Source organism: Nicotiana sylvestris, chromosome 3 (genome assembly GCF_000393655.2).
Source record: "Nicotiana sylvestris chromosome 3, ASM39365v2, whole genome shotgun sequence".
NCBI classification, from domain to species: Eukaryota; Viridiplantae; Streptophyta; class Magnoliopsida; order Solanales; family Solanaceae; genus Nicotiana; species Nicotiana sylvestris.
The window spans coordinates 37,399,359-37,419,155 of record NC_091059.1 but is presented as its reverse complement, the minus strand read 5'-3'; the positions used below and the strand labels follow the sequence as shown (position 1 = coordinate 37,419,155).

At 37.6% G+C, this 19,797-nt stretch overlaps 1 protein-coding gene across 3 annotated transcripts in view; it reads left to right on the top strand.

The window, feature by feature from the left end:
• Positions 1-19,103, top strand: part of LOC104238492 (uncharacterized) — a 36,519-nt gene extending 17,416 nt beyond the window's left edge. The window contains exons 8-17 of one of the 3 annotated variants that reach the window (XM_070170736.1): positions 595-663; positions 3,051-3,219; positions 3,314-3,786; positions 4,306-4,476; positions 5,145-5,253; positions 8,233-8,378; positions 16,800-17,078; positions 17,154-17,288; positions 17,376-17,554; positions 18,852-19,103. In XM_070170736.1, the coding sequence (XP_070026837.1) occupies positions 595-663; positions 3,051-3,219; positions 3,314-3,786; positions 4,306-4,476; positions 5,145-5,253; positions 8,233-8,378; positions 16,800-17,078; positions 17,154-17,288; positions 17,376-17,554; positions 18,852-18,918 (1,797 nt within the window). In that variant the 3' untranslated portion in view covers positions 18,919-19,103. Of the gene's footprint in view, positions 1-594; positions 664-3,050; positions 3,220-3,313; positions 3,787-4,305; positions 4,477-5,144; positions 5,254-8,232; positions 8,379-16,793; positions 17,079-17,153; positions 17,289-17,375; positions 17,555-18,851 lie in introns of all 3 variants that reach the window. The other 2 variants (XM_009792857.2, XM_070170737.1) reach the window with 2 other exon arrangements.
• Positions 19,104-19,797: the final 694 nt, after the last annotated feature.

The window sequence follows — 19,797 nt, the reverse complement described above, 5'->3', positions numbered from 1 at the left end:
ATATAAAGGGCATCAAAGATCTTTGACTAGGTTTGAGCTATAAATCTTACACTTATCTATTATTATAAAGGGAAGAGATGAGATAGATCTTAATTACATGGATGGGAGTTGTCTCAGAAGAACTAAAAGTTCTTGAAATTAATATAAACTTAACTCCGCTTGACTAAGAGCATAACACAATATAAGAAAAAATTCTATATAAGCAATACCAACTACTTTAAATGAAGGCTTAGTTGTTGTTATTAGGTCTGGATTTGGAGAAGTGTGAGATTTGGATAACCTTAAGTTTTAGAGAAGCCTTAAGTTCCTTAAAAGACATATTTTACCAGTATTGGAATGAGTTGAGCCCGAATAGAGTGAAATAGATATGGATGATTCACCTAGGCAGCTGCGACTTATTTGGGGCGTAATTGATGTTTATGTAAATAGCAGTTCCCATTTCTAGTATCTTTTGGTATTCACGTGCAATACTGTGTGCCTTAACTAATTCAAAATATATATTAAAAAAGTAGAGGAAAGAAATTCCTTGCCCATCTATGTAGGGATGGGACATACAGCCTCTGCAGAAGCTGTAACATTGTTTTGGTTTTCCAGGGTGTCACTGTTGCCAGTGCTGTTTTGAGTGTGAAAAATTCTCTGGCCTCTTCCCCTGCTCAATCATCGGTATGGTTTGCTTTTTTTCCTTATCTCTTTCCTCTTTTGGCATTACGTGGGCTTTTGGATGGAAACATTTGAGCACAGTGTAACCCAAAAGATTTGAGCGCAGTTTGTTACACATTTTCTTTCCCGTTGCTAATAAGTCAGGCAGTGGTTACTTGGAAGGCTAGTAGTATGGCACTATGGTTCTGACTTGTACTATTTCGTTTAAGCTAGATACCGTGATTGTGGTCATGTAGATTAGTTCACTTGGTAGTTGGTACTCTTTGTTTTGTTTATTGTATGCCTTATCGAATTGATCTTCATCTTCTGCATTTATTCCAATTTGTATTTTACTACTTAGAAGTTCTACTGCTTTGATGCCTAAGGCAATGGATGTCTGTTGGAACTATTCCCAATATAACGGGGATTATGAGCGATTCTTCTATTAATCTTTGAATCTAAGTGGAAATAATCGTATTATGTCTTTCTCTTTTGCCCATTTAATTGAAATCTGATGAATAATATCATTTGTCATGAGAACTTTCTCAAAAAGAAATATCATTTGTCGTGAGAATGGGTTGGAAAGAAAATGATGTATGCGAAAGAATTATTTCAGGCTAATACAACAACATGAAACAAAAGCAACTTAAAAGATATGGTGTCTTTTTTTATTTTTTGATGAAAATTTATGGCATCATCAGGTTTTCTCGAGTAACTACTGGAAAACTAGTTAACATAAAACATTATGTGTCTATGAATTCTTACAACTTGGAGCAAGGTTTTGATGGACAAGTCTTGGTAATGCATTGAACTTTTCAGAAGCTCAACGATTGATCTACCTTCTCTTGTAGGGTAATTTTTTCTTCTTCAAATGTGATATTGAGTTTTAAAAGTTTGATTTTCTTTCACCTAAAGGAGCTTTTGTTTTTGAGAAAGTAATAATTGTATTGATTAGAATTTCGTGGGTGCAGCGAAAATTCTCTACAAAAGACACAATCATCTATACAAATAGGAACCTCGTGGGTGAAGCAAAATTAACTTAAAACAGAAAGCTATTTCTCAAATGTACAAAAAACTTTCCTATTCCCCACTTAGAAATCCTGTTCCTCTCCTCCCAAAGACCCCATATGAGAGCTAATGTATATAGATTCCATTCCTGCAAGGCCAGTCATGTAGCATGTTCTTCTATGTTCTTGACATTGGCAGTCCACACTGTATGCCGAATCAGCTCAAGACTATATGTCACAACTAAGTAGCAATTTGACAATGCAATAATTTTCTGGTCTTAAATATGCCATGTATTTCCTATAAGGAAGTGTCATTAAGGGTATAATGGAAATGTTGAAACCAAAAACTTACTAAATATAGAAAGACAAGATATTTTTTGAAACAGAATAAAAAGGAAGTAAGACTCATAAATTTTAAATGGAGGGAGTATGAAGGGTCGCAAACACTTTCAAAGAAATGACTCCTATGTCGTCTTTCTAGTATTGTGCTGATCTCCTTCCAGCTATTCATGGTTGAAGACAATTTGGCCTAAAGATAAATACTATCACGTCGGTACTCCGGGAATCGATGCAAACATTTGCGACGAAATATGTCTTCTTTGTCAATTTTACTGGAAGATATCTATTTTACTGTTTGTGGCTGAAAACAATCTCAAACCTCATAACAAATATTATCCCTTTGTACTCTGAAACAACACAAACATTTTAGGAAATATGTCTGCTTCCTTATTATTTCATACTATTGTTTTTAGCTATAGGCATATCTACTACTTTATAAAAAAGAACGATATATATCCTACATCTTACTAATCATGGTCAAAGACACTCTCAAGTCTAACAACAAAATATTTTTCCCTTTTGTACTATTGGGTATAGACAAACATTTCACTGAAATACAATGTCTTTGTCATCGTTTAATATTATGAATATATGTTTCCTACTGTTCATGGCTGAAGATACTGAAGCCTAAAGTTATAAGTTCATCTTTTTTTCAAAATTGATATGTTTTTAAGTTTGTGAATATATTAAAATACAAAATTTCCCCTGAAGCAGCCAGAATTGAAGGAGCAGTGTCTACTTCTCAAAGTAGGTGTAGCATGTGTATGGTTCTTATGATGCCACTTCCTCAAACTGACCATCCAAAACCCCAAAATACACAAATAATTTCAATCTCTACCACCTTTCTCCTTTCTCGCCATATCTCTTTGATGCAACTGTTGAATTGTTTTTGAAGACACTTTATTCACCTTTCTTCTACATTTCTGATGTTAATACTATGATATTTATTTTTTTGTTTCATTGGCTAAAAGTAAAGTTTGAGACCCATTCTTTCCAAATTTATAGGGTTCATTAGCTTACTTAGCATTGCCAATGTAAAGAACTAATTGACGGTTTGCTTTCAAGGTGTCTGTAACATCTTCAGCACAGCAAGCTGCTTGTGTTCAGGATCAGGCTGATGAAACAGCATCACAGGACAGTAGCTCTGAAGCAGTTGCAAGGACCCCACCTCCTAAAAGTAGTGCAGTTGCTGCTTCTGCACCCACAACACCCGCTGGCAGTCATGCAACACAGGGTATTAAACATGCTTCAACTCGAAAGCTCTATGATACATCAATTTTTTTTTTGTTTTCTTCAGAACTTCTGATGTGGTTTCTTGGAACATGCAGGTGCTGTTGCTGCTTTATCTCCAACTAGCATGTCTAATGCGATAAAAGAAGATGACGTGACAAGCTTCCCTGGTCGAAAGCCTTCCCCTGCTCTTAATGAAACTGCTTTAAGGGGTGTCAATAGAGGTTCCCTATCTAACCAACCCGTGGCTAGTATTACACTTGGTTCTGGTGGTGCAGCTACTGGGAATGGAGGTCTAGGAGCTATTCCTTCAGCTTCTGAAGTCACGAAGAGAAATACCTTAGGTTCCGAGGATAGGCTTGGAAGTAATGCCATGGGTCAGGCTTTGGTATCCCCTCTGGCTAACAGAATGATGATGTCACAAGCAGCTAAGGCTACAGATGGAATTGGTGTTGCTGATGGGGCAAATCCTGGTGATGCTACGGTTATGACTGGTAGGGTTTTCTCTCCTTCTGTTGGTCCTGGTATGCAATGGAGGCCTGGCAGTTCCTTTCAGAATCAAAATGAAGCGGTATGTTTTCCTTTTTATCATTTATGCGAGCTCTCAATTGCCACTTAAATGTTTACCTATTTATTCGTTTATCGCATGCTGCAAGTTTAAAAATCAAAGTTATTAGCACCTCAAATATGTCATTAAATGCTGACAGTCCTTAAAAACTATTCCTGATCTTGGTATCTGCTTTGCTTGTTGGAAATTGCTTTTATTCTATGTATCTTCATTCCTAGCTGGAGAGAGTATATGAAAACTATAGCACCTCATCGATGTTGAAAGAGAATACGTCGCCTAAATTGATACGGAGTGCTGTCACTAAGAAAATCTTTCTCAATAGTTATGGATTGCTGTAAGGATACGTCGGATTTCCCATGCATGATCCCAAGTATGTTTCAAGTTTAGTTTCTTTTTCATGTTGATAACATACTTTGGGGTGTGATTTAATCTATAAGTTTCTAACTTTTTGTCCAAGACCACTATATATTCAATTGCTTCAACAGGTATCATTCGAGTTCAATATGTTTCTTGTGCTTTCAGGGCCAATTCCGTGGAAGAACTGAAATTGCACCTGACCAGAGGGAGAAGTTCTTGCAACGATTTCAGCAAGTACAGCAGCAGGGTCAGAGTAATCTTCTTGGTATACCTCCACTTAGTGGAGGAAACCTTAAGCAGTTCTCGTCCCAACAACAGAATCCACTTCTGCCACAGGTGCTGTTTAATGTTTGTTCATGACATTTGCTTCTTTTGGTTGGTTGCATTTCTTGTTTCCCTTCATCGCATGATTTTGTTACTTCAGCACCATATTTTCTTTAAATTTTTAACTCTGCCCTTTTTCACTATGCACATCCTTTTTTTGTCGATTCCCTTGTCTTCCTTGTTAACATTTTCTTTGCGTAGTATTGCTTTTAGACCCAGTGGACTTGTTATTATATGACAAAATTCTTTGAAGTTAAAAACAAAAATACTCTTTGGCTTGGGTTCTGCCCTGGCCATTGAGAATTTTTGAAAGGGCTTCCCTTCTGGGTAAAGCCCTAAAAAAAATTTCAAAAAAAAAAAAAAACTCTTACTTTCAAACCCTAGCATGTAGCATCAAGGAATCATCTAGATTTCGTTCTGTAGATTCTACATCAGTTGAAAATATCAACTCTATGGCATTGTTTTAACACCATGTGAATTTGCTAGTTTGGCACCCTAAAAGGAGGAGATAATCCGATTAAGTAAAAAGAGAGGAAATATAGTGAGTTGGGAAGAACTTGAGAATCTGCTGCTGTCTTTGGGCTTATTGCACTTTATTACTTGTTGCATTGGTTTCCTCCATCCTAATATGCTGGTGACTTAGTCTTATTATGTGCTCTTACCTTATTTTATAATTTCAGTTCAATTCTCAAAGCTCCTCTGTCTCTCCTCAACTTGGACTGGGAGTTGGAGTCCAAGCATCTAGTATTAACAGTGTTGCCTCATCTGCATCTTTGCAGCAGCAGCCAGGTGTGACACATTATTTATTTAATCAGTAGCCTTTGATATCTAGGTTTGACGGCGATGGTGAATGGACATCTTTTGGCGTCAATTTCTGTCATATGATTGCCTTCTGTATTGAGCCCATTTGGGGCTTGGCTGAGTTGAAACATAATTTAATTTGTGAGGCTTGATTCATTTGGTTCACTCCTTTCCTGCTTCTTCATAAAAAAACAAGTGGATTTCCTTTTTTGTTTATTGTTTATGAATTGAGATTAATCTTTTTATTTTTATTCTGGATAAAAAGAAAAATCTTCTGTCATGTATTTTTTGGTTTGTCTCATAGAATATGAAAATCATGAGGAAAGTCCATCTTTTGTACCTACTGTTCCTTGTCTCTGCCTTCCGTTTTGAAGTTCTTTGTTTTGCTTTTTCATTCTTGCAATTTGATATTTGTTGTTATCTTTCGCTGCCTTCTTGATAATAAGAAACACATAGTATTAGTTAATGAAGAAACCAAGGCTAATATTCTAGTGGTATTTGATGGTGTCTTCCACACAACAGGTGTGAGTTCGGTTCTACTAGCCCCCTTTCCTTTCCTCAATCCTCCTATGTAATAGGAAAAGGAAAAAGAGTAACCATTTTTTTCCATTTAAACCTTTTAATTATGTTCCTTGAAAAGGGAAGTAAGCCGATGAGAGTGATCACATGTGAAGACTAGATCTACTTTGATCTTCTTATACGGTTTTTAAATTAACTAATCTGTGGTACTTCTGTTTCAAAACTAGAAAAACTGTCAAACTCAACACATTGGCATATGTTTATGTTTAAAAACTATCACTCCTAATGAATAAATTGCTAAAATTTATTTGAAGTGAATAAAATGGCTTTTAGAAAATTCTGAGGAAAAAACTTAAAAATATTAGTAGGTTATTAAGTGTTCCTTGTTGTTTGAGTGTATGAATTGTTGTCTCCTCATATGGTTTTGAGCACCCCCCCCCCCCCATGAGCTAGCAATTTGGGTTGAGGTAGCCCAGGGCCCCTTTTCTTATCAAAAATAAATGCGGACCATCTCAGTTCTTGGTCTACCCAATGATGGTAACCCATGTTATGTTGTCCACGATCCAAATATTCAGTCCTGGGCATGCGGCAGGTTGTTAACTATTAAGTGACCCACATTGGCAGGGGAAAATATGGTCTTGTGCAATCTTCGTTTCAGGTGCTAGCTTTTGGGGTTGAGTTAGGCCCAACGTCAATTTTCTTAACATAGGTGATAATGACTTTAACAGTTTTGGGTTTAATCTTTAATGAATGGCCAAGTGTCATGAGAATTTATTTAGGGCATTGTAACTTTGTTGGTAGTATGGATAAATTTTAGTTTTTGGGTTTATCAGTGTATCCTGAACTCAAGTATATGTACATGAAGTACATGGAGGTGGCAGAAATGAAATATCCCTGCATGAGATGCTGACTTCAACAATCATGCAGACATTAACAGGACTTGGAAGCAAAAGTTTCCTCCCCAACCTCCAATATATGTTGGTCTTAACAATAAAATTTCTGTGAGCCTTTGACTTCAGGAACTCACAAGTCTTTTTCTTCCTCTTTTAGTTTCTTTTATGGATTTAGGTTTAGGTATGTGGAGGCACCTGTGACTTTTAACTGTGATTGGATTTATGAGAATTCTGTAAAATTCCTATGGGCAGATAGTTAGAGAAATAGTTAATGCTCTACCTAAATTTACCCTTATAAGGCTAATCCTGATACATCTCCATTTACTGTGGAGCTATCGCCACTTGTTCCTGTTAACCACACTGACAAAATTGCCTTTCTCATCATCCATTCATCTCATTTGCTATATAAATTCAAGAACTGGTAATTTTCTTGACAAATAATAGATTTGGTAGGTCTGAGGAGAGGTAGAAGTAGGCCAAATAAATATTGGGGAGAAGTGATAGGCAGGACATGACACTGCTCCAGCTTATCAAGGACATGACCCTTGGTAGGAGGGTGTGGAGGTCAAGAATTAGAAGGTTAGTAGGTGGTCGAACATTTTTCTTCTCCATACCAGTAGTATTACTATTAGTCTTGTATTTTCTTATTCTTAGGTTTCTACCTATTATTTCTTTCGCTTCGATTTTCTTATTATCTTGCTTTTGTTACAGCTTGTTGTTAATCTTCTTTTCTTTTTTAATCTTTACTTGAGTCGAGGTCTATTGGAAACTGTCTCCCTACCTTCTCAAAGTAGGGGGAAGGCTGCGTACACATCACGCTCCCCAGACCCCACTAGTGAGATTATACTGGGTTTTTTGTTGTTGTTGTTTGGAACTAGTAATAGGATTCAAGATGCTTTGAGCTCACTTTCTTTTGAGCAAATTGCGTCATAGCAGTATGTAGACATACCTCACCTTCCACTATAGATCAAGTTCCAGGATTCATTAGATAAACGTTAGTTATTTCACCACGCCATACAAATCATAAGATAAACACAAGGTGCTCTTTAAATATGGATTAGACAATGTTGTTACCTCCGTCATCACCTATTGGGTGACAATGCCACCAACACTTGCATTGAGATTATTGATTTGCTCATCTCCGTTTTCTTTTTTCTTGTGGATCTTAAATCCCAGTCTCAATTTTTTGCTGCTGTTGTCTTTAACTTTTGGACTTGTCACCCTTTTTCCAATTTATTTGGCTTTGCCTATTAGGAGAATAGAATTATTGTTAGTTTCAGTCTTTCAGATGAAGTACGAATGGGACTGCGAGGAGGGAGGACCTATCGTAATGGTCTTATTGTCCAGAAAATTATAGTTTGAGTTAGATTATGTATTAGAGGAGATAGCTCGACTTGTGATAATGGTCTAGTGTACCTAATGGACAGCTGAAAGAAAAAAAAATTAAAAAAGAAATTATAGTGGTATTTTCTGTAGCATATTGAAGCAAAAGATTGTCCTACAATACTCTTTGATTGCATGGATGCTTATGCTTTTATAAATACAATGGTTGCAGATGCAGGCCACTCAAAAGTTGAAGACTTGCAGCAACAACAGACTTTGCCTGAAGATTCTTCTACAGATTCTGCTGCAAATCCTGGGCCCGGGAAAAATCTTTTGAATGAAGATGATATGAAGGCTTCATATGGACTAGATACCCCAGTGAGTTGAATGCCATTAACTGATCTGACTTCCAATATTAAGTTCATTTACTTTATCTCATTAATCGTTCGTTTTAGTTTATGGCATGTTGATTCTTAACTTACTGTATTTTTAATGTTGCGCCAAATTATTTTTTATTAGTGATTTACAGTGACATATCTTAGAAGCCTATTATTCACTTTACATGAGAGCATGTGGTTGTGTGATATATTAACTGGATACTACTCAAGTTTGATTGAAGAGCCTGAGTAAAATGTGGAGTTCTGGAGGAGGTATTTTTGGAATCACTAGGCAAAAATAGTTTAGTGCTGAATGAGTCAGAAGAACTGGTTTGGCTCCATGGGTCCATCTTTCTATTGGATGGCTTTGAAGGGATGCTTCAAGGTGTTAAGGTAATCGTTGGAGGCAAAAAGGTAGATTCAGGAGGCTGAGTATTCTCTTAAAATTAAGCTTCTTCCGTGGGGTGGATTAGAAAATAAAAGGACGAATATGATTGTGGATTTAGAGTAGGAACTTCAAGTGATTGATAGGAAGTTGAGGATTCTGGTCTCTTTTACTATCTAATTCGAATCTCTCTCTCTCTCTCTCTCTCTCTCTCTCTCTCTCCTTTACTCCTCGAAATCTTTGGCTTGAGACTAGACAAGCAATTTGGGTATTGCTAAAGGGTATGGTTAATGACTTGAGATTAGATAAGCAATTAGGATTGCTAAGATGAAGTATGTCAGGGATTTGATGCTAAGGAGGTTATCTTAAAGAGCACTGACTCAATTGACCATATTAAAAATTACATTGCTTGAGAAAAGGAGAATAACCCATGTAGTATTCAAGGCGCTTGGAACTACAAGGAAGCCGTTCTTCCCGGCGGTTAGCTAATCTTCAATACAGTTGTAAAGCGCGAATTGTTTTTTGCAGGAGTCAAGGTTTTTCTATCTGCTCAATGAAATCCTTTACTCAGATAAAGACATTTTTCTGAATGGTCAATATTACTACATGAGAATGTCATCCCTCTTTCTTTTTTGATAACATAAATAATTTTATTAATGTCGGGGGAATTCCCGTATACAAGTAGTACACCAAAAAATAGAGAAAGCTACACCAAAAAGATGGTTCTCTACAAAAGTCACCTACTTATTTGTACAAATAAGAACTGGTGAACCAAAAAGTAGCTGGACACGAGATTACTCCTCAGTCCTCACATGTATAAAATCACTCTTGGTCCTTTCAAAAGCTCTCCTATTCCTTTCCCTCTCCTAATGAGATTGTCATTGATTAAAACCACCTCTTTTGCTAGTAGCCAAGTGAAACAGGCTATCATGTATGGGATCTTGACTTTCCAAATATGCTTCCATGGCCAATTGGCTATCTGCTGATTGGGTTAGTTCAAGGTCTTATATGGCTATATGCTGCGTTCACCTTGTAGATGCCCCTATTGTGTCCCTGCCACCATAACCGGTCTACTCCATTCTGTATGCCTTTGAACTCTTCTAGCTTCTTATAGAATTCAATCAACCTGGTCATCTCCCAGTCATTCAAGGCCTCTTCTGAATATTAGATCCCAACCTTGAGGTGACTATGTTTCAGCTACTGTCTTCTGTCTTCTGATGATTAAGAACCAAGCCATGTATATCAAGGAAGAGTTCCATTAAACAACCATCTCCCAGCTAGTTATCTTTCCAAAAGGAAGTTTTTTCCCCATTCTGCAACTTAATAGATGAATTACTCTTCAATACTGGCCAAAGGTTCCTTATGGATCTCCAAAGGCTGACTCTATATGTAGTGTTCACTTCCTTAGACATCCACTTTCCTTCCTCGTCATATTTAGCTTTGATCACACTTCCCCAATATGTTGGAGGCTCTTGGCAGTACCTCCATAGCCATTTCATCTTGAGAGCCTTGTTTTGTATCTTTAGATTCCTAATACCTAAGCCGCAATGATTTTTACCAACAATAAGAGATTTCCATTTGATCAAATTTATGACCCTTTTTTCTTTTTCTCCTTGCCACAAGAAATTCCTTTTGAGTTTGTCAAAGTCTCTGAATAACCGCAAGAGGAATGGGAAAGAGAGACATCAAATAAGTTGGGAGTGCATCTAAGACTGAATTTATATGGGTAAGTCTACCCCGAAGGGACAAATTTTGGGATATTTACCTGGACAGTTTCTTTTCACATTTTTCGATCACATTGTTGCAAAAAATTAAGGTATCATCAACATACTGCAGATGTGTTACTTCCAAGTTGATGTTTTCATTTCTAGCAACCTCAAGCCCCTTAATCAACCCATTGACTTTTGCTGACTTGGCCATGTTATTCAGACCTTCCATAGCTAAGATGAAAAGAAAAGGAGACAATGGATCTCCCTGTCTTAAACCTCTGTAAGCAGGGAAAAAACCTTCAGGTGATCCATTTATGAGAATGGAAAATTTGACAGTAGAAATGCAATGTTCTATCCATTTGATCCATTTTTTCCTAAAGCCCATTCTTGCTAAAATCCTCAGCAAGAACTTCCCGTTGAGATGGTCATACGCCTTTTCAATATCCAATTTACAAAGAATTCCTGGAAACTTCCACAGCTTCATTAGCAATTAAAGTAGCATCCATTATCTGTCTTCCTTTGATAAAAGCCATCTGTTGAGAATCCATCGACTTATCTATCACCCTTATGAGTCGTTTTGTTTGAACTTTTCAGAATAGTTTGTATACACTGCCTATTAAGCTTATAGGCCTACAGTCTCTCAGCTCCTCCGCTCCTGCTTTCTTAGGAATCAAGGCTAAATAAGTTGCATTGAAACTTTTCTCAAAAATTCCATGTGATAAATTATAGAAAGCTTCCATAATGTCATGCTTCACCACAACCCAACATTTGATAAAGAATCCCATTGTATAACCATCAGGACCAGGGGCTTTGTCCATGGCACACATCTTCAGGCAGCCAAGTACCTCTGGTTCATCAAAATTTCCTTGCAACGACTCCCTCTCTTCTTCAGTTATAGCTGGGCGATTGACAAAATTACTAGCAGGCCTCCATTCTTCGTTCTGTGTATAAAATCTGGTCGATGTTGTTGCTTCTTTTATGTGCATTAGCTACTTTGTGAAAGAAGCTAGTATTCCTATCACCTTCTTTAAGCCAAAGAGTGCTAAACCTCTGTCTCCATGCTATTTCTTCATTTTTAATGTGTTCTTCATATTCCATAAGAAGAGCGGCCTTCTTTACTGATTCATCCTCTGTCAAAACTCTAGTGTGTTGTCGAGAGTCCATGGCTGTCAATTGGCTAAGTAGGTTGGCCTTTTGTAGACCCAAATTTCTTCGACTGCTTCTGCTCCGTTCCTCAATTTTACCCTTGAGTGCCTTGAGTTTACAAGCTAGGATGTAATCTGGTTTCCCAGAAAACTCAAAAGAGGTCCACTATTCACTAACTCTGTCTACAAAGCCTTTAGTCTCTAGCCACCAGTTATCAACTTTAAATATGTTTTGGCTTGTTCCCAGGAGCCACAATGTTGCGATACAGGAGCATGGTCTGATACTATCCTTTGAAGAAGAGCTTTCTTGATGTTTCAGAAGCTATCATCCCACTCTTTAGAAGTTAGAATTCTATCAGTTCTAGAAGCATTGGCATGATTATCCCTTTGAACCATGTAAAGGTACCCCTTTCCAATTGTAAGTCAATCAAATTCATATCCTCTATAAAATCTGAGAACTCCACCATAGCTCTGGATCTCCTTGTACAATTCCTTTTCTCGGAAGGAAACCCGGTGACATTGAAATCAACACAAATAGCCCAAGGACCATCCATCAAACCTCTAACTGCGCCTATTTCCCTCCAAACATGCCTCCTTTCGTAATTACAATTTGGAGCCTTTATGTGACATTCAAAATTTTGCAAAATAGCCACAAATTTGCGAGTTAAGGTGTATGCTCCAACCTGTAACACCTCCCCTTGCCATATTCTACTATCCCATAGCATTAAGATGCCCCCTAGTACCACTAGCTTTCAGACATGCAAATCTTATCCATCTCCCTCCATATATCTGATTAACTAGATCTCTTACTTCCCCTTTCAGTTTTGTCTCCTGAAAACGTAGAATATCAGCATTCCAATTTGACAGTAGACTCTTCACTAATTTTATTTTTTTCCCAATCATTTAAACCCCTTACATCCCATAAGATTAACTTCAACTTTATAATTCAGTCAATACACCACTTTTTGCCTTCCTTGTGCTATCACTCTTGATAGCATCAAAAGAAGTTAGCCCCTTCAATTCTTGAATACCTTTGTATCTACACCTCTTAATAGTCACCTTCTGCCTCCATTCTTCTAGCCTTTCTACAGCTGTCGATTTGCATTAATAGTTCAAGAGCTTCTTTTCATGACCCTGGAAATCAACCCCAAACATTTTCCCCAATTTTATCAAATTTTGATGAACACAAAGTGCCACATTCATCTCCTTTTCAAGTAGAAAATTCTGTTGTTGTAAGGGTTCAACATCCTCCACTACCCATTCGTCAATATCTGAACCTTCTTGGTGAGTGGTCATGGCCTGATTCTTCTCAATTGCACTATTATCGCCACCAGAATTTTTCTTTTTGAGAAGGTAACAATTTGTATATTAATATAAAGACTTCACTGAAAATGTGAAGTCACCCATAATTACAGTGTTAAGTGTCCATACAAAACTACACACAAAAAAGGACACTGTTCCTCCTAGTTCTTCTTACAATGAACCTAGGGCATCTAAGATGGATTCATGATCCTCCAAAAGTTTTCCTTTACACCAAAAATAAAACAGAGCTACACATTTCATCTTTATCTTCTGGATATTGTTGCACTTTCCTTCAAAGCATCTTTGGTTTCTCTCTTCCCATACTGACCACCAAATACAAGCTGGGACAATTCTCCCTCTCTCTTTGTCTCTCGAAAGAAATCCCCTTTATTCCAGCTAGTTAGAATATCAAGGATTCTTCCCGGCATTGCCCATGGAATTCCCCGTAGACTAATGAAGATCCTCCATATCTGAATAGTGAACTTGCAATGCAAAAAAAATGGTTGATTGTCTCTGCCTGCTCCCCACATAAGTAGCACCTAGAGCACATTTGAAATCCTCTTTTTGTTAAGTTATCTTGTGTTAGGACTGCACCTTTTGCCAATAACCATGTGAAGCAAGCGACCTTGTATGAAATTTTGACTTTCCATATCATCTTCCATGGCCAACATCCGATTTGATTGTTTGCAAGGTTGTATTCTTTGTACGCACTTCTAACTGAGAACTTTCCTTGCCCATTCCGTTGCCACATGATAAGGTCTTGGTTTGTATTGATTCCAGAGAACTGTCCCAAGACCCTATAGAACTCGGTCAATCTGTCAATCTCCCAATCATTTAGCATTCTCCTAAAAGTGAGATTCCATCCCCGGGCAGTCCAAACCTCTGCTAAAACTGCTTGTTGTTGCTGATTTATTTCATGAATGTCAGGGAAGAAACCCTTCAGGGTTCCTTGTCCTAACCCGTTGTCATTCCACAAAGACACTTTACTTTCGAATATTCTCCGATCTTGATTATTGCCATGGAGTTTATGTTTTTCTCTGCTTGCATGTCTTCATCTTCGCCATCCGTTTCAGTTGGCAGTTTCCCAGGTTCTGAAGTTGTAGTATTTTTCGTTTCTTCCTTTTATGCCTCTAATGTTAATGAATCGGAATGATTTATTGTGCATCTCTGTTGTTCCACTTCAGATGTTGCCTTTAAGTCTTCAAAGAAAGGATCAAGTCTTTCATCTTCATTGGGCTTCTTTTATAAGTCATTAAAAATGACCCGGGCTGCAAAATCTGGCCCATAAGTGGTATTCACAGAATCTTAAGCATTGGGCCCAATAGAGTGGCCCAAACTTGTGCTTAAATCTTCTGAAACCCTCGTCTCCTTTGCACGTGCCTTCCTCGTTTTTTGTAAAATTGTGACAGCTGGCTTTTCACTTAGGTATCTCACGCGATCCTTGCCTATATCACGTGAAACTACAGGGCTGAATTGACCCATCTCTTTCACATAGGTTGTTTTAGCCCATCGGTCCTTTGACAGCTTAGGATCTCCGGATTCTTCGGGAATCTCCTTCAGCTCCGACGATCCCAGTTCAACTCGAGTCTTTCTCTCCACCCAAATTGGAATAAAGAACTTGATACCATCTCTCTCAATAACAACCTCGCTAGTTGATCACCGACAAACTACTGATATCTGGATCCTAGCCCACTTGAGGTGGTTCTTTAGGACTGTCTCTTCCTCTGCAGAAATCCATCCGCCGCACAAGTTTCCTACTTCACTGAATATCTTACGCGACCATAGATGTAGTGGGATCCCAAAGCTCTAATCCAAGTGGTTTAATCAGAATGGGAATTAGAGATATAGCCTGCAATATGGTTCCACCAATCGAGATGCATCTTAAAGTTTTTCCATCTCCATTCTTTTTGAAGAATTTGTTCTGTCATACTCCTATTCGGAAATTCAAATAAATTCAAATAGAAACATGTTTCCGGCCATCTGGTACATGTTCACCCCCAAAGCAGCTTTCCAGGTAGCAGAGGTCCATCTCATGATGTCTGATAAGGGTAAGGATGGTCTCTCTGTTACTTCTTCCCCGAAATACCCTGTTATGCATCTTTTGATTAAATCAATATCCTTCATTCCAGATAGCTCCATGATAATGGTATCTCCTTTGTTAGCATTGATAGCAGCTTTCTCGAAGAGTATTAGATTGCCACTTACTTTCTCTTACTACTTTAGCAAACAACTAGTCCTCTTTAAAGGTTCTGCATTGCTTAGTTGACGGAGCATTTAATTCTATCTTTAAAGCTATATCTTTCCACCCCGCATTCAATGCTAGCTCGGGAATTATAATAATTGATCTTTCATTGCCCAACAGTGAGAGAATACTCATATATCTTCCATAATTATTGAACTTTCTGGTGCATATGTATTCTGTTCGTTACTCCTTGGTTTTCCATCTCCTAACCAAATTTCGTTCATCTTTCAGAGCCTCTTTGAGAATACTGCAAATTCATTCCATAATCTTTTTGCTCATTGTTGTCTTTCTCATCATGTGACGACTTCTTTCCACCCAATCATACCATATATCTATTCTAGAAGTCCATCTGGTGATGTCAAACGATTTGAAACCTGCGTTCAAATAAATTCTGTCTTCCTCCATGAGAATGAGACTGCAGATGAGATCTTACAAAAGAATAATAATAATAATAATAATAATATAAACAGTAATCATAGTGGGTGAAAACTGAGCTCTAAAACACTAAAAGAATTTCGATGGAAGGACACCGGAAGTGGTTGCTCTGCATTCCTAGGAAGTCGGAAAGAGAGAAATCTCGGGGAAGTGCCCAAGAGCATTTTTTAAGAATTGCCGTATTTTGGTTGAAGTGTTTTTGCGAGCCTTAAAAATCTTAGTGTGAAATTTGCCTTCCTAAATATGACTTCGTTTAAATTCCTACTGCAACGGCTATGGCAAGTTTGAACTATTTTTGAGTTACTTATTGAACAGGGGGTGGTGAGGTTTGCAAGACCATTGTCTAGTGGGAACTTCTGATTGGGCCCATAGATGCTAAGTTGCTCTGACATGACAGTTTAGGTACCGCACCCGTGAACACTAGTATGGGTGTGGGTATGGGATCCATACCGGATTTGGTCAACAATTTTGGGTATTTTGACCATGCCGGACGGAAAAATTTGGGACGTGATACAATTTGATTACCGAAATCAGAATCAAAACTAGGGTAAATTTGAAGAAAATAACATGACATTATCTATGAAATCAATCCTTTACTTATCTACAACTTGAGAATAAAAAATAAATTCACACTTTACAAGCTATACGTAATTATTTCACAAAATTTCTCATAATTCAAAGATATTTTATATTTATATTTTTTTGAATTATTTTTTGCCAGATCCCCCAAACCCGTATCTATACTAGGATCCGTATTCCCGAATCTTAGAGTTTACATCTTGAAGGATCCAACCTCTAGATCCGCACCCGTGTCGGACACCCGCAACCGTGTACGAGCAACTTAGCATAGATGAGCATTACCAGGCTTTTGGTGACTTGTCCTCAAAATTGTTTTGTCTATTATTCGTACCTGCAAACAGCATTTCTGGAATGTTTAAATTTCTAAGTTGGTACTAGGATTACTGATGAAGTTTGTTGGAGTTCTTGTCCAAAGTAGTTCGTTATTTCTCCTTTTCCTTTTAATTCTTTTTTCACGTTACATGCCAAGACCTTAATTACTCTTTAATCTGAATAATGTCAATACGATGTACCCATTTTCATAATTTCTTCTTGTTTATTTATACAATTTTTACTTTTTTTTTCAATCTTTCTAAAGGTCAAATTAGTAGTCTGTTAGTCACTTATAACAAATTCTTAGATGCAGGGAGGAGTCAATGGCTCTATTGCTGAACCATCCCCAAGACCAAGGGATATAGATTTATCTCCTGGGCAACCTTTGCAATCCAGTCAGCCATCTGGAAGTCTTGGGGTTATTGGTCGAAGGAGTGTTGCTGACCTTGGAGCAATTGGTGATAACCTGAGTGCATCCACTGCAAATTCTGGAGGAATGCATGACCAATTATACAACTTGCAGATGCTTGAATCTGCCTTTTACAAACTTCCTCAACCCAAAGATTCTGAACGTGCAAAGAGCTATACACCGGTAAGCTTAATACTTCATCCCCTGTGCTACTTGGAAAAGAAACTAATATGAACTTATCTTTTGCTGTTGCTACAGAGGCACCCTGCAGTTACCCCTCCAAGCTATCCCCAAGTACAGGCACCCATTGTCAACAATCCTGCCTTCTGGGAAAGACTTGGAGCTGATAACTACGGCACTGACACTCTGTTCTTTGCATTTTACTACCAACAGGTGCACTGCAATTTCTGTTGGTTCTAATGCCCTTGGTCAATCTTAGAGATTATATTTATCCTTGTTCTTTTATAACCCTCTTTGCAGAATACTTATCAGCAGTATCTGGCTGCTAAGGAGTTGAAGAAACAGTCTTGGAGGTATCACAGAAAATATAACACATGGTTTCAGCGGCATGAGGAGCCTACTGTTGCGACTGATGACTTTGAACAGGGGACATATGTGTACTTTGATTTCCACATTGCCAATGACGAGCAACATGGATGGTATGCTACCAGATTATACTTTCTTCAATTTGCATACTGCATTTCAAAATGTTTTCTTTTGATATTTGAGTGGCTGACTCCACCCAAATCCAGAAAGATATTTGGTGACCGACTTTCATGGGAATTGTAAATAACAAGCCCATTCTACCGTCTACATTTGGTTTGGTAGTTTGGACGAATGTAAGATGTTAAATTATTCGTTTGGTATATTTAAGGAATGAAATAGAGGGAAGGAAGCTTTAATATAAAGAACATACTATCTTTTGCTCCCTTGATACTTGAAAGGGAATAGATGGAACCTAGGAGCCTTTCTCAAGCATGGATGCGGTGTGCAATCTTAGACTTTAAGAATGTGCTTTTGTATTCCACCCCTTTCCCAAACCTGATACTTAGTTCCCTGCCTATAGCTGATCTTCATTTTATTTTTCTTCATGTTTCTTTCCACATATTCGGTCCTCCTCCATCTTCTTAATGGCAAAGAATCCAGATGAAATTTTAACCAGGAAGTTTTTATTAATTTCTGGGGTCTGGTTTTTTATACCCTTGATGTATTCTTTTCTTTTACCTTGGGGAAGCCATTCCAAAGCAAGGCTGTATTGCTCTGTATAATAAGATCATTTTTTGGAGCTTCCTATTGTAAAGACTAAAGACATTGCTGATTCATGGAGCTGCATGAGTCTTATAGTTTTTCTCCTTTTTGGTTTTAACCATTATTCTTTTCTGCTCCTAATCACTGGCATCCATTAACTCTTCCAGAAAAGCTTGCTTCTTTTCTCCTTTCCTTTTTCTCAAATATATCTCCTGTTTCCTTTTGGTGATCGTGTTTCATGTGGTTATCTTTCCTATTTTCTGTTGCGGAGCTACTCTAAATATCTTTTGGATTGAAGGAAAGGGAAGGAGAATGGAGGCGTGAATATAATATTTTGCTTGGATTAAGTTTTTGAGGAGTGAAATGAAGGGATAAGGAGAGAAAGGGAGGGTAATATCTTTCATCCCAAAAAGTGTCCATATATTCATGGAGATATGTATACCTGCCTTGCTCTGCACATTTCCTTTTTGAGATATGTAATCTGCGAATGTTGCTGTGGTTTGAAGGCTAATTCCCTCCCCCATCCCACCCCTACTTCCATGGTTCCACCCCGATGAAGGAAAAATTGAATGAAAGAGATTAACAGAATATCTATTGGACTTGGCATCTTGGTTACTTTATAATCCTCCATTGATTAAATTTGGCATAAGCAAATATGTCTGCAACTGATTTTCATGACTTTGAAATCATTTCTGTGCTATTTCTCAGGTGCCAGAGGATCAAGCAGGAGTTCACATTTGAGTACAATTATCTTGAAGATGAGCTCATTGTATAAGAATTGGGTTATACCAAAGACATTTATTCTATATGTGCCCTATTTTCTTTCTTTCTTGTTTAGTCTGTCTAAATTACATGGCTTTATATTGTAGTTTATATCTTTTCAAGGTGTCTTTAGTTTAATAACGCTTTAGACGCCTACACAAAGAACCAGTAGATATGTCAGGATCCAAATTTCAATTAGTATCGGTTCACATGCCACTCTCTGGTATAATTCGTTAGAGTGGCAACAATCCATCAACAGAGGCAGTCCTTCGGTAGCATATCTTGGTTTAGAAATTTACTGCTCCTTTTGTTCCATTTTATGACATTTTTCCCCTTAGTCAAAAAAAGGTTATGGCTTTTTCTTAAATCACATGTTTCAAAAGTTAATATTTTTAACTCTGGAAAAACAATCATTATATAAAATGAGACGGAGGAAGCATACTTCTTATCCTTCGTTTTCATACAGTTTCATCATACATTAATCACCCGATTTTAGTGCCCTCTTTTAAGGAACAGAAAGAAAGAGAATTAGCTTTACGCTATTCAAGGACATCTTTAGTCTAGAGTGCAGTTGTAGCATAGTGGCAGAGTTGATTGCATCAATGGTAGAAAAGGGACCAAATAAGATAGCCTCATGGTCATGGATGTGCCGAGTAAACTCGATTTATGAAGTAAGCTAATTTAATGTGTCATTACATTTTTAGTTGTTTATTGAGTACACGTATGTTTTTTTTTTCTTGATTAAGGAATTTGCCACACGATTGTTCAAATTATATTTATTTAGGCTTTTTACCAGAGCAACTAGAACTGTAGAGTTGTCGAGGTTTCGAAACCCTAGCGGTTAGCAAATGTATGGGGCGATCCAAAATTTTGGGGGTCACTTGGTCCACTT